This window comes from Oryx dammah, unplaced genomic scaffold (assembly GCF_014754425.2).
Source record: "Oryx dammah isolate SB20612 unplaced genomic scaffold, SCBI_Odam_1.1 HiC_scaffold_7, whole genome shotgun sequence".
In the NCBI taxonomy this organism is placed as follows: domain Eukaryota; kingdom Metazoa; phylum Chordata; class Mammalia; order Artiodactyla; family Bovidae; genus Oryx; species Oryx dammah.
In genome coordinates, this window is record NW_024070191.1 from 14116282 (window position 1) to 14131670 (window position 15389).

Here is a 15389-nt window from a genome sequence, read left to right on the forward strand (position 1 = left end):
AACAGCTGCCAGGTCACACATGATCCAAGTCAGAGTTTCTGTTTTATACTTTAGTTTTACAAAAGCAACCCAGGGACACAGAATTTTGTGTCTGTGTTTATAAAGAGCAATGAAGAAGCTGAAACTTGTCCTTTGTTATAAACACAGAAAGGACAAGTTTGGGGGAGACCTTTGGAAAATAAGGATGAGTTCTAATCATTAGGCTCCACAACTCTATTCTTGAGAATTAGTTCTTAAGAAATAATCCAGTCCTAAAGGGAAGTTTGAAAAGACTTTAGGTACAAATATATATATTTCAAAATTATGTAAAGTCATAAAAGTTTACGGGAAAAAAAGACCAGTGGCTGATCAAGTAAATGATGGTAAATCTAATAAAATGTTCTACAGCTAGTAAACACTATAATTACAAAAAACCATATCAAACTTGAGTGTCTGTTACAATTTTAAGATAAATGAATACAAAATGTACACTATTAATTACAACTAAGTAAAAACAGGCAAGACTATCTACCTACCCCAATTTCCCATCCTCTCCTCATTCCTACCCCAAATGTACTTAAAAAAAATTTTTTTTAATGTTAATTTGGAATTCTTTATTCTTGGTTGGTAAATTATCAGGAGCACTTTAAATCCACACCCATGCCTGCAGAGAACAGAACCACACCTGATGCTGCTCCAGAAGCCTGTTGGTTCGGGCACATGGTGCCATCCCTGCTCTGCCAATGGCAGTAAGAGTGACAGCAAGAAGGACATTAACATGCTTATTCTCCCATACCCCAGGGACTGCTTCACAACTCCTGCTTGTTTGTAAGGTCTGGGAACCTGTGAGTGCTTAGATGATCTGCAGAGCTTATTGGATTCTATGCACACACTTGGGTCTCTAGAAAGATGGTCCAGACATTTCTTTGAAAAGCTTTATAGGGATTCCTAACCCCCAAAGCTTAGAATCACTGGGCTAGAGGGGGAAAATGATTTAAATACACACATCCAAAGTTAGCTTCAGTCTACTTTTTCATCTTCACTGGTCTCTGTCTGAAATGTACAAAGCACCTTCTGAAACCCCAGGGATTTTCAACCTGCCTCAAACATCCCGTTGGCAGGGGACCTATTTTCCCTCTGGCAGTCAACATATAACAAGCTATACAGGAACATATTACTGTAAGTAAGGGTAGTGTAAAGCCCAAGGGTTTGGTTTTCTCTTATTTGGTAGTCCAAGCACCTGCCTTAAGCTTTGACGGCTGATGCATCCACTTCCAAGGCTGATACATCGCCAGCCACAAAAAAGATAAGGAGCCAGGCCCCCTCCTAAAGAAGCCTCCTTTGTTTTAGAGATCTTGGTTGATGTGGATAACTGCCCATTTGGGCCACTTGTTTTTTCTTTTTCCTGTGCTTTAAGTTACTGCTCTTGTGCTTTAAATTCATCAATAAGAGTGAGCCCAGATCCCATGGGAGGATACTGACCCCCAGTAAAGCAAAACCCCAGGTGCTCTGCACTCTCTCTCCCCCTACCAGAGACCTCATTTGTGAGGCCCAGTGTGCTGTGTATTTTCCAAGTCTTGTAGCAAGAAAGCTTTATTGTTTCCGAGTTTCTTATAGTTATTGCTGAAAGGCATCTTACAATCATCTTATGAACTATAGGGCTGGCCCAGCCACAATACTGATTATTGACAGGCTGAGACCCGCACAAAACAGTAACATGACAAGAAGATGATGTAAACCAGAAGCACTGGCAGATTCTGTGAGGCCTGAAGACCATTGTGCAATGTTAAATCTCTAACAAACATGAACTGCTTTTACAACACTTGTGAAAATGAAGGATCTGAAAACTACTATTTCAATGGAAAACTACTATTTGGCTCTGTTAAGGGAAAATAAAAACAGCAGTCTCTCTGCTCACCGGACCTACAGCTCATGATTCCTACAAGCAAGGAACATGAAGCTGTCTTGTCTGTCTCTCTTTATCTCTCTGCCTCTATCTCTCTTGCCTTTTGCATTTCATTGATCCTCAAATGTGGGAGGACCAGGAAGCATTTTCCCACAAGCTGGTTTTGCAGATCCTAACGACAACCCACTTCACACACCCCCACCCCTTCCCAGGACACATCAACTACCCGGATCCCCAGCCACAGAAGGGGGATTGGTCCTCTGCGTCCTGCCCCTACTCCAGGGAGCCCTCTCGACAGCTGCGCTGGAAGCACAAGGCAGCAAAGCGGATGCCCCCATTGCCTTGAACTGGGGAGAGTCAGGAGCAACTAGACTTGTTGTAATCACGATACAAACAAAAAAAAAGGAGCAAGCCTTCCTGCTCTGCTACCAGCCATCTGCAAACTACTATGTACAGTTAAAAGCCATGGATCTGCTGGGACCAGAGTGACAGGAGTGAGACGGCCCAGACCCCAGCCGCCTCTGTGTTTGTTCGATTACACAGGTGTCATCTCTGCTGCTCTCCATGCTGCCCTCGGGTTAAAGGTCACCCCAGGATCAGTATGATGCTTTGGAGACTCCTTTACAACAGATGGCGTGGACCTCCCTCCTGGCCCTGGTTCAGCTGTGACCAGGGGCCCATTTTCTCTCATCTATAAAATGAGAGAGCTCCTCTACACTGGGGCATCTATATTTGTCCAGCACCCCTCAAGACAGAAAGGAGTAATCTTATCCTCCCATGGGGTCTGGGAGAGGAGTCATCTGCTTCAAGCACATTTCTAGAATTTTATTTATTTGTTTGGCTGCACTGCACAGCTTCTGGGATTTTAGCTTCTTGACCGGGGATTGATCCTGGGCCCTTGGCAGTGAGAGCTCGGAGCCCTAACCTCTGGACTGCCAGAGAATCCTCTAGCATTTTACTTTAAAATTTATACTGTACTCTACAACACACCCACAGTTCTAAAATAAACTACTTTGAACCACCCATTCAATTACTGATCTAGTGTTCCCCAAATCTGTGTGTTTAATGTCTCGGGATGCTGCACGTCTGTTCTAAAGCCCTGAGCCAGGTCGGCATCCACACTTCATAGAAACATTCCAACCCAAACTTCAGAGGCTCCAGGAACTGCCGTGTTCCCGCCCTATGGCTCACGTGAAGCGTCCACAGAGCCAGAAAACTCACCTGTTTGTATGAAAGCCATTCATAGGGTTGGTCTGGTTTCCGAGAGCCTAAACAAGGGCCATTATCTAAAAGAAGAAAACAAATGAAAGAATAAACAATGGGCTAAACATGTCTAGCTATCCCTAGGTTCTCATTTGTATCCTTCATTCCACAAAGTGGTGCTCAGGTGTGAAACAATGAATTCAGATCGGATGCACTTTCCCCCTGGGTTTGGGTCTGAGTTTTGCTTCTTTATTTCTATTTTGTTTCTCACATGGGGCACGAGGGAGATGGGGTGGGCAGCTGCCAGGTACCCGGGGTCTCTGGTGCCACTGTCAGAGATGAAGGGCAATCTCGTGAGCCAATATCCCCCAAGTGTCTCTGATGGAATCCCACTTCCTTGGGTATCAGTGTTTATTTCTCAAAATACGGGTCTCCTGGTTAAGCAAGCTTGAGAAATGTTGGATCAGGCCCGGTTAAATAGGTCTCTTTATGCAGGAAACGTCAGAGCCTGTACGGAGCTAACGGATTTGTGACTCTCCATGAACCACGCCGCATGTGACTGCAGAAATGCCTTGATCGTGGGCCACGCCCGATGAGACCTGTGTGTCGGGGGACTCGCTCTGCAGAAGTTACAGGAGGAAACAAGGAGCTGGGAGCCAGGCTGTGTGGGAAAGAGTTGTGAGCAAATACGGCTTCTTGAAGAAAGACCCCTCTGTCGAAAGGAAAAACCTGAAGCACTAGTTGCACAGATTCAGGCCGATGCTTACTGGACACCTGTATGCCCCTCTGGAAACCTTCGTATAACGTTCTGACATCATCGTAGAAATATACGAGGGGCTCGTCACTGTCCAGGAGCGTGGATCTCCGGGCACCATCACTGCCCTGGGAAAAAAGACAGACAGACAGAAGGTCAGAAGAAAGCATTAAAAAGAAAATGTCTACCGTGCGCGCCCTCAATCCCCTCCAGGGCCTGGGAAGGGTGAGCGTTTGCTCCATGGACTCCAGGGCCGGATGTGCTGGCGTCTGACATAAATCCTCCACCTGAGACAAGCGCCAGCTTCAGAGAAGCAAGGCTGGGCCCATGTCCGTCCAGGAAGAAAGAAAGGTAGTGCTAAGTCGTGTCCGACTCTTGTGATTCCAAGACCTGTAGCCCACCAGGCTCCCCTGTCCATGGGATTCTCCAGGCAACAATACTGGAGTGGGTTGCCATTTCCTTCTCCAGGGCATCTTCCTGACCCAGGAATTGAACCCAGGTCTCCCGTATTGCAGGCAGATACTTTACCGACTAAGCTACGCAGGAAGCCCATCCAGGACCCTGGGAAAAGGAAGTGGTGGGGGAAAGGAAGAGGGGCTCAAAGGGGCTCACAGACTTATAAGCATTGGTCTTGTCAGATGAGGCTGAGGAGTCTGAGGACTGGAAACCAAACCCTTGGACACAACTGGGATGATTCTCAAACCATAGCCACTGGCAGATAAAGGACTGATTCTGTCCGGTCTTGGGGAAATGACACACCATTCAGTTTTACTTCCATCACCTTATCTATATTCTTTTGGAGATCATGTCTACTGTTTTTCCTCTTTGCCAACTACCCTATAATCTGTTAGGAACTTCAGTTTCCCATGTAGCATCTACTAGTTATCATCATCAGCTATAAAATGTATGGATGTGCATGGACTCCTCATCCCTAATGATCGGAAGGACTCCATGGAGTACAGGCTGAGCAGAGGAGCACCGAGGGAGCTGGAATGGAGAGAGAGAAGTTTGGAATCTACAGGGCACTGGCTCACCCCAGGGCCGAAGTCCTCGTAGGATGGGCAGGGGGAACACCTGGGCCTCGTGGGGAAAGCAGTTAGCAAGCTCTTCACCAGATCTACTGAGTTGGAAACTCTGGGGGTGTGATCCAGCAGTCCACCTTTCAGCCAGCCCTTCAGGGATCTGGCGCACCACTTGGATGCATTATGGTCCCAAATTAAGCCTTCCCTGGCGACTCAGTGGTAAAGAATCTGCCTGCTAATGCAGGAGACGTGGGAGACCCAGGTTCAATCCCTGGGTTGGAAAGATTCCCTGGAGAAGGAAATGGCAAACCACTCCAATATTCCTGCCTGGGAAATCCCATGGACAGAGAAGCTTTGGTGTGCTATACAAGCCACAGGGGCGGCAAAGAGTTGGATACAACTAAGTGACTGAATAATAACAACATGGTCCCCAGGAGGGAAGTGGTGAAGATCAGGGTAATTCCTAGAAGGAAATCTACAAGGGTGAGCAGCGTGCAGAACACAATGGAGACAGACCAGCTGATGAGGGCCTGATGAGGGCAGGGCAAGTCTGATGCTGGAGGCACTAAGCACTAATGACTGGGATTTGGCAGGTTACTGGAAGCAGGAGGACAAGAGCGAGTCGGAGGCCTGTGAGAACAGCAGTTCCAGTCTATCCAAAATCAAACACTAGGACTTAGGGGTAGGTTTGAGAGAAGACATTAAGTTAGCGTGCTTAATCATTCAGTCGTGTCTCACTCCTTGCGACCCTTTGGACCGCAGCCCACCAGGCTCCTCTGTCCATGGGATTTTTCAGGCAAGAATACTGGAGTGGGTTGCCATTTCCTTCTCCTCTTCCAGGGAATCTTTCCAATCCAGGGGTCGAACCTGTGTCTCCTGTGTCTCCTGAACTGCAGGCAGATTCTTCACCTGCTGAGCCATCAAGGAAGCCCAAAACAGATTAAGTTTAACTTTAAATATGTGCAGACTCTATCTCTTCAAGACAGCAGGTCAATTCCCCAGTTCCTACTTGGAGAATCACTGCTCTTGAGTATCATTTTATAACAACTTCTGCTAAATAACTCTGGTTACACTATCGTTCTGGTGATATATGAACTTCAGGACTTTGAAGGTAAAGGCTTCAGGACTGTTTGGTGAAACAGTCAAATCAAAGTTAAAGAAGTTAATCACATCCCAAATAAAGCCATCCTCTTCACAAAGTAACACGAGGACAAAATATTTATTACTATTCTAATTAGAAATTAGAATAAGTAGCAAAAGTTTGGAGATGAAGCAATAAATGAATTTTATGCCAAAAAGGTACAGGTGAAACGCTGGGTGACAGGTCACATTATCAATTAACTGTAAGGCATACTCTGTAATTTCAGGAAAAGGCGTGAATGAAATGGGAGTGGGGGAGACCAAGCAATAAAGTCTGTGTTTTGAAAACTGCTGCTCTATGATCAGTTCAGTTCAGCTGCTCAGTTGTATCCAACTCTTCGTGACCCCATGGACTGCAGCACACCAGGCTTCCCCGTCCATCACCAACTCCCAGAGTTTACTCAGACTCATGTCCATTGAGTTGGTGATGCCATCCAACCATCTCATCCTCTGCCATCCCCTTCTCCTCCCACCTTCAATCTTTCCCAGCATCAGGGTCTTTTCCAATGAGTCAGTTCTTCACATCAGGTGGCCAAAGTATTGGAGTATCAGCATCAGCATCAGTCCTTCCAATGAATATTCAGGACTGATTTCCTTTAGGATTTTCTTTAGGATGGACTGGTGATGATGATGATCACACATGCCCATAAGAAATCATTTTTGATGTGCATGTACCACCATTCTTCTTGAATTAAAGTCCTGTCCATAAACACTGAGTACTGGCAACCTTGGTGACACCTGCAAAGGTGTGGGCTTGCACAGCTACAACAGCGGGGCCTCAAATGTCTGCGTGTGCTACAAAATGGAGCCATTTCAAGGGCAGGGCATTTAACTACTGGCTTATCCAACTACATGCAGCTATTTTTAGGAACACCTACTTGAATGAAGAAATCTTTTATATCTGGCCCTTTTGGACTTCTGACATATCCTACAGGTCTGGTGTGGAGGTGTGGATTTCAGCTGTGCTCAAGAACTAGGGAGAGGGATACAGAACAACCCTGTGTGTGATGTGCAGGAAATCACCAGTAACAATGAGTCACGGAGGACTGTGGGTCTTTTATTTCCTCTTTAATGTTTTTTTACAGTTTTCCCAGTTTTAAAAAAAAAGGAGTGAGTCAGTGTGTAGTGACCACACTACAGTCAAATCAGCGGTCACGAGGTTAATTCGGCTATACAAGCAAAGGTTCCTCTAGAGATCGGTCTCCCCACGTGGCTGAGTTAGGAAATAAAAGTTCAAGTTCCCCTTGAGGGCAGTGAGGACAGGACCACTGTGAACCATCTGTGAACCAATGGTTCCCAGGACTAGAACTCTGGTCAGTATTTGAGGAAAAGGAACACCTTGACGGGCAGAGTCATTTTGCGTCACTTCCTTATTTAAATGCAAAAGCAGATAATTACATCCTTAAGAATTTCTCTGGGATAGAAAGGCCTGAGCTTTATGAATTGTGGTCCCATTTATCTCGATCTAGAAAATAGACAACTACAGGCCCTAACAGTCAACCACCCACTATGTTACTACTACGGTTTATTCCCTCTAAGGAGAGGGCTAGACAGTGGGAGGGATGGGGGAGGGAAAGGAAGAGACAGCAGAGAGGGGGCAGGGAGAGCCGATAATGTCTAAAGAGACAGCTGACGACTTGGCTTGGCTTAAATGTCTCATCCATCTCTAGGGAGAAAAGCAGCAGGTGGAACCATGGTCCTTGGGGGAAAAAATGACTTTTTTCTCCACCTCCCCCAGCCCCCAGCATGTAGATTTCCCATGCATCTTACCTACCCAGGCCACCATCACCTACCACCTTTTATGAACAGGCACAAAGAGGCTTTTCCAATCCAGGGACCTAGACGCCCTCTGGCCATCGGTTCTCCCCTCCAGTAACATGGGATCTCTGACAGAACAAAGTAGGTCTTTATTCAAGACCAGCCAACGGGTGATGCTCCCAACCAGATCTTTCAGGATAATGAACAGGGAGTTTTAAAAGTATTAATAGCAAGCCTCCTCCACTATGCTAACATAAATGCAACCATGTAACTAAGAACCCTCAGGTTCACTACCGATGCTCAACCATTGAACCAGCCAGCTTCCTGAGGTCCTCCATACCCAGTGAGTGAAGAAGGGGCAGAAGCACCCATTACAATGGGTGCTAGGTATCGAAATGTGAGCACAGGAGAGATGGAAGCAAGGGAGTATTCAGTTTGCAGATAAGAAAACAGACAGACAGTGGGGAGGCCTCCCTGTCTTAGTCCCACGTCTAAAATGCAGTGGAGCGAGCTTCAAACCAGCCTGAGGGACTTGCCCATACACTGTCCACCTCCACCATCTTGGAGGATTCAGGGCCGGAGCGTGGTGGCCGACTGGAGGTCTGGTTCTCCATCGCTCTCCTCTAACCCTCAGAAGGCGCTTCCTTGTCCACCCTCCCTCCCAAGCTTGCTCTCCAGTTTCCAACTTCCTGAGCCGCCCCTGTAGCCATGGGAGGACCTGCCTGGGGGTGAGGGAGGCTGGTTGGGTCACTTAGCAAACCAGTTCTGTGCCACCAAATGCAGGGCAGGCTCCTCACCAGAGCAAACCAGCCAATCCCTCAAGGGAAAAGTAGCTCCCTCCCACCTTTGTGGATGGGGAGAGTTGAGTCACAAATTCAAATCCCCTGCCTATAACATCTCCAAGTGCCTGCCACTTGTAACGTTCAAGGCACTAGCTCACAGTCTGAAGGAAACACATCTGTTCCCTTACTTCCTCGGCCGTTTAGACGCTGCCGTCAAGGCAGGGTTTTTGCCGAGACCCTCACAAAGGCCTATCTCTGCTGTTGTTTTTCACGCCACAGGAGTGGACCCCGCTTGTGAGGGAGGCTATTTTTAAACTTCAAAAAAATTACAGCACACATTTCCGTCATGTATGTGTACCCATGGTCCCTGCTTCACGAAGCCTGTGAGCATCATCTGTGCAAAATCAAGTCGTGTCTTCAGGCTTGTTTTACTATATGTATTCCCAGAGCGTAATTTGAGTCTTTCTTCCTGGCTGAAGGGAAGCCGGAAATTTAAAATATATATATTTCTGACATAATCACCATTCTTTCTTTGAATTCCTAAAGGCAGCTCCTTAATACTCTGGAGGTCTATTGTTGGCACAAAGATGAGACCCTCTGCCTTCAGTTCTCTGGGACTCCCGCCCCTCACCTCACAGCTCATCCCACCCAGACACTGCGGCCCCCTGACCAACTCGGGTGCTTCTATGTCTCCTTCAAATCACCGGCCACTCTCCAGCGAGCAGACACGTCTAACCACACTAGAAACTAGTTAGGTTTCCACTAAATAGTTTAGTTAAGAAGTACTAGTTAGCAAGGTTTTTCATAGCTGTTATTAAGAAGCCCACTAAGTTTTAGAAACAATGCTGAGATTAACTTCAGGTATAAAAACACTCCCAGAAAAACATTTCTCATCAAATCCACTCCCTCCCAGCCGTCTCTTCATCCCACCCTCTGTGCCCCAACTGCTAGGACAGCTGGCGGAAAATACGCTCAGATGTTGTGATGTTTCCTGAAAACAGGCGTGAAAATTCTCTGAAAACCACAGCAGCAAAGTCACCCGGGATGAGGTTGAAGGATTTATCTCTGTCCACTCTTTACCTGACCACACACATAGCCATACAGCAGGGGAGAACTAGCTGAGGGGTAAAAGGACTAGAGCCTGCAGTCACAGAAGGCAAGTGAGCGAGCGTCAATGCTCACACATAGGTTTATACAAGGACTCCTGACAGATACAAAGCCACAGCCTCAAACCCAGAGATTCTTCCAAAGTCTCACACACCCTGCTAGCCGGCTGTTCTCAGGCTTCCGGGGGTGAGAATGATGCTCACATTCTTGTTCATATTTACTGTACAAATGACTGCAGGGATGAGACTGCCCCTGTTCTCCCTCCCTTCCTCCCGGTTGAGGACCTGGCTCACAGTCGTCAGGCTAATAATGCCCCTCGCAGATGGCCCTGCCAGTCCTCCACGAGCCCACGGGGCTGGAGTCAGTGGAGTGAGTGATCCCACCATCTGGCCGCACTTGCCCTTCCTGGACAGCCTTCCCCCTGCTCCCCTGCAGCTTCCCCGAAGGCTGGTCCTGACCCGGCTGCCTCCCATCCTGCCCAACTCAACAACTGCTCAAGCTGCCTCCACTCCGGTCCAGAAGGCATCGCCATTCTTGATGTGTTTTTTTTTTTTTCAAGCTTTGGTAAGGTATAAATGACATGGTGGTAGTTTATTCACTAACTTGTATCCAACTCTTTGCAACCCCATGGATTACAGCCCACCAGGTTCCTTCGTCCATGGAACTCTCCACGTAAGAATACTGGAGTAGGTTGCCATTACTGGAGAAGATCCTTCTCCAAGTGATCTTCCTGACCCAGGGATCAAACCTGCATCATTGCAGGCAAATTCTTTACCACCTGAGCCACCAGGGAGTTCAGTAATTGACATATTTACCATTTTAAAATCTTTTTTGGCAGGGACACCTAAGTTCTACTCTCTCAGCAAATTTCAATTATACCATACAGGGTATCAGCTTCACCCCGACATACATTAGATCCTCAGACCTTATTCCTCTGACAGCTGACAGCTTGAACCCTTTCACCCACCTCTCCCCATTTCCTCCACCACCACCCTCAAGCCCTGACAACCACCATTCTACTCACTGGTTCTAGGAGTTCAACTCTTTTTTGGGGGGGCACTCTCATCACCCCTTTGTCTCCGTAAGTCCAGAGTGAGAACTTCATACAAACTTTTAAACAACGGTCTCTTCTTGTGCAGAAACTGCTTTGCCAGTTTGCAAGTGGGTCTTTACACCCATGCCTGTGTGTCAACAGCGTGATTCTACTGGCTACGGGGGAAATCCTACTCAGCGACAGTCTCACAGGTGCCTGTACACACAGACTAGGAGTGCCATCCCTTGTCACAGTGGCCCCGGCCTGAGGTTTGTCTGGATAACCCATGGCATCCAGAAGGCCTCAGTGGATGGGAACTTTTGAATTTCAAAGCCTTGCAATTTACTGAACATGGCTTCCGGTAATGGAATGTGTGCTCCATTTAGGTTGCTTCCTTCAAGTTCTCCGACGAGGAACCGTGGTTCTAGTTTTATGGCATGAAAATAAGTCACTCGTGTGACTCTCAGGAAGGACCTCTCCACAGCGTCCTCTCCACGGTGGTCCTCCCTGCTGGGCCGTCCACTCCGCAGAGGCAGCAGCCGCTTCCTCCCGTGTCCTATGCACACCATGCACTTGCTGAACGAATGCCAGTCTCATGCCTACTCTCTGTGAGCAGGGAGAACCGAATCCAGAGGGTCACAGCCTCTATACTCGACTTTTAGCAGCACAGGATTCAAATGCTAAGGTAAGTTCCTCACCATACAAACCCCAACATATGAATGCTTAAATCTCAACCTTTCACGTGAAAGGGTCACCCAGCCAACAGGTGACCTGGATGTGATGAGGTCATTTGGAGTGAAGTCATCCCACAGGGAGATGAGTCATGCCCAGTGAACTTGGTCTGCCTACTAAAAGAGATGAACCCACTGTATAATATCATATATGAAACGAGTCACCAGTCCAGGTTCAACGCATGATACTGGATGCTTGGGGCTGGTGCACTGAGACAACCCAGAAGGATGGTACGGGGAGGGGGGTCAGGATGGGGAACATGTGTATATCTGTGGCAGATACATATTGATGTATGGCAAAACCAATACAATATTGTAAAATAATTAACCTCTAATTAAAATAAGTAAATTTATATTTAAAAAAAGAGAGAGAGATGAACCCACACTAAGCCAAGGCCTGGTAACAAGTTTAAACAGTGACTCTTAAGTTATTACCAGAGGTACAGTTTTATTTTTGGCTGCATTGTGCGGCTTGCTGGATCTTAGTTCCCCATCCAGGGGTTGAACCTGAGGCCCCTGCAGTGGAAATGTGGAGTCCTAACCACTGGACTGCCAGGGAAGTCTCCCTTGAGATACATTTTTAAAAGAAGTTCTGATATTCTTCAAATGAAGCCTTTAAAAGCTAAGGACTGAAAGGTATAAAAAAGTTTTTTACTTGCTATGATTTATTCCCTTCTCTAATATTTAAGGACAAAACAAAACAGGTAAGTTAGGCTTTCATTTCACTCTATTACAATCTCCTGGCAGCCCTCAAAAAAGTTCCTGACTTCATTTAAGAAGATAGCCATCTCAGTGTCTATAGGACATTGCAGGAATTCACAGACTGGTTCTGCCACCTCCTTCCACAATGGCAATGGTTCTCATCAATACTTTGCAATGGGTTTGTCGCCTAACCTCCTGAAACTCCGGCCCACAATCCCTTCAGGAACAAGTTCTCCTCTGACCTGGCTCAGGGAAGGCAGAAGTCACCAGGACCCACTTGGACTGCTGCTGCCCAGGTTCTGCCAGTCCTCTGCCCCTCCCCCAGTCCTCACCTCCACCCCGTCCTTGACAGTTTCTGATCCTACATCCAACTTGGGTGGGGAATCCTGGATTCCATTTCTTATCTGACCTGCCCCTTTTCCGCCTTCCATTTCTGCCACTACTTTTGCCTGCAAATCCATTTTCAGAAGAGTCTGCTCCCGGGTTCAGAAGGTCTAGCCACTGGCTCATCAAATTTATCTATATGAACCGAAAGCTTCCTTATTTACTCTGCTTTATCCTCTCCTCACACCGTCCCCCCTACCCCTGAACAAAGAATCCTAGTTAAAATACGTTAACTTTCAGCCACTGTTAGGAGGCAGCATAACAGAGTTTCAGATCGTCCTCTTACTATGTGGTATATATAATTTCACCTGGGTGGGCTCCCATTGTTCTCTCATCTCTAAAATGCGAGGGTTCAAAGAGAAGAGCTTTAGGGAAAAGGAAACCCAACATTTACTGAACACTTCTCTTGGACTCAGTTAGATGCTGCCTGCATCTACGCAGCCTCTCAACGTGGTGGGAGGGAAGGCCCTGGTCATTTCTCTTCTCCAGATGAGGAATCTGAAGGTCAGGCTGGGTGAGCCTGCCCAAGCCTACCTGGCCCCACCAGAGCAGACCGGGCTAGCCTCGGCTACATCCCCGATTCTCTGGTCCTTTCTGGCTCTGACACACTCTCCTATGCCCTGGAACGGCAACCGCCACAGCCTGGGCCCTGACCAGTCCCCCAGGGTTTCTGGTCATTCGAGAAAAGACTGTTTTCACGAGGGGAACATGGGGACCTCGATTTCAGAGAAGACTTTTGTGGTTGTTGTTTTAGTCACTAAGTTGTGTCTGGCTTTTGCAAACTCAGGGACTGTAGCCACCCAGGCTCCTCTGTCTATGGGATTTCCCAGGCAAGAACACTGGAGTGGGTTGCCATTTCCTCCAACGTATCTTTCCCACCCAGGGCTCGAACCCAAGTCTCCTGAATTGGCAGGCATATTCTTTACCACTGAGCCACCTGGGAAGCCCAGAGAACAGGTTGAAACCAGTTAAAATCAGAAAACTCCCTCATCACTCGAGTGTGATCAAAAAATTATAATAATAAAACAGATGAACACAGAAAAACTTGCCTCTATGCTCTGCTCAGAGTTATGGGGAAAAGCAGAGAAATCTGTGGAAGAGTTCTTCCTGGACTCACACTGTTGCAGCTGGAGGCTGCACCCCAGACAGGAAACCCCAGACAGGGTCCTGATCAAACCAGGCTCCAAAATTTAAGAGAGACTTCTGGGATTCTGTGGCCAACTCCAGCTTCTCTGTCCCATTCTATAGCTCGTATCTGCATCTTCTTTCTGGCACAAGTCTGTAGCACAGGTGCTAACATCTTCTTTATTATCCTGGTTTGTAAAAGGAAATTTTAGAAACTTTAACTTATCCAGAACTTCTGTGCTGCTGCTTTTAAAAAAAAAAAAAAGGTGTTACTGGGAAACAGCCAGTGTGGATAATGATAAGATGCAGCCAAACCCCAAAAGAGCAGATTCTTCTCATTTTAATAGCTACGTGAAGTTTATGGAAAGAGGAGAGTGAAAAAACTGTTCATGTGAAATAGGAGGGGGTGTGAGAGTGGGGTTGTACAAATGGTGCTTACTTGACTTCAAAGTATGAACAAAGCAAGGAGACTTTAATCTGGTGATCAGCCCCTATGACAGTCTAAGATAGGCTCTGGACTAATACTTAATGAATTAAGCTCCTATTGCTGCCACGGAGGTCCATATGACAATGCTAGCAATATAAAAGCATCTATAATTATTAAGTGTCATAACTTCCAAGCTAATCTTAAGTTCAATATTTTAAGTTCTTTTTTAGAAATGCAAAGCAAATTTTGTACCTCTTCCTAAGACCTACAAGTTCTGAAAATCAGAGCTAAATCTACTATTCGTACAAAGAGCAAAGTCAGGAAGCCCATATACCAAGTAGCAGAATTTGAGATTTTTATTTTCTTTCTGCTTATCTGAAGTTTTAAATTGTTCTATAAAGAAGATGTATGACTATTTTTAAGAGGCTCATTGACTTTACGCTAAGCTGGAACTTAAAGAACATATTGCCTCTCCAATTTCTCATACAATAAGAATTTGGCTTTTTTACTTTTTACAGTTACAGCTAAATTATAAATATCTTAAAGTTGCACTTGCCAAGGACTGTTTTCATAGTGACAGCAATGCTACTATGAGACACCAGGTCCTCTGCCAGAAGAGAAGAAATGCCAGAAACTCCACACATAGTAGGAACAATTAAATTCTTCTCACGATTGGTATACGATTCAGTGCAGTTCAGTTCAGTCGCTCAGTCGTGTCTGACTCTTTGCGACCCCATGAATCGCAGCACGCCCAGGCCTCCCTGTCCATCACCATCTCCCGGAGTTTACTCAGACTCACGTCCATTGAGTCTGTGATGCCATCCAGCCATCTCATCCTCGGTCATCCCCTTCTCCTCCGGCCCCCAATCTCTCCCAGCATCAGAGTCTTTTTCAATGACTCAACTCTTCACATGAGGTGGCCAAAGTACTGGAGCTTCAGCTTCAGCATCATTCCTTCCAAAGAAATCCCAGGGTTGATCTCCTTCAGAATGGACTGGTTGGATCTCCTTGCAGTCCAAGGGACTCTCAAGAGTCTTCTCCAACATCACAGTTCAAAAGCATCAATTCTTCGGTGCTCAGCCTTCTTCACAGTCCAACTCTCACATCCATACGTGACCACAGGAAAAACCATAGCCTTGACTAGACGGACCTTAGTCGGCAAAGTAATGTCTCTGCTTTTGAATATACTATCTAGGTTAGTCATAACTTTTCTTCCAAGGAGTAAGCGTCTTTTAATTTCATGGCTGCAATCACCATCTACAGTGATTTTGGAGCCCCCCAAAACAAAGTCTGACACTTTTCCTATTGTTTCCCCATCTATTTCCCATGAAGTGAT

The 15389-nt window shown here is 46.5% G+C and overlaps 1 protein-coding gene across 3 annotated transcripts in view; it reads right to left on the reverse strand.

Moving 5' to 3' along the window:
• Positions 1-15389, reverse strand: part of ACSL1 (acyl-CoA synthetase long chain family member 1) — a 65160-nt gene that overhangs the window by 24828 nt on the left and 24943 nt on the right. For all 3 annotated transcript variants that reach the window (XM_040243053.1, XM_040243054.1, XM_040243055.1), the window contains exons 3-4: positions 3856-3970; positions 3107-3171 (exon numbers count right to left, since the gene is read on the reverse strand). In XM_040243053.1, coding sequence (XP_040098987.1) covers positions 3107-3171; positions 3856-3970 — 180 coding nt within the window. The remainder of the gene's footprint in view (positions 1-3106; positions 3172-3855; positions 3971-15389) is intronic.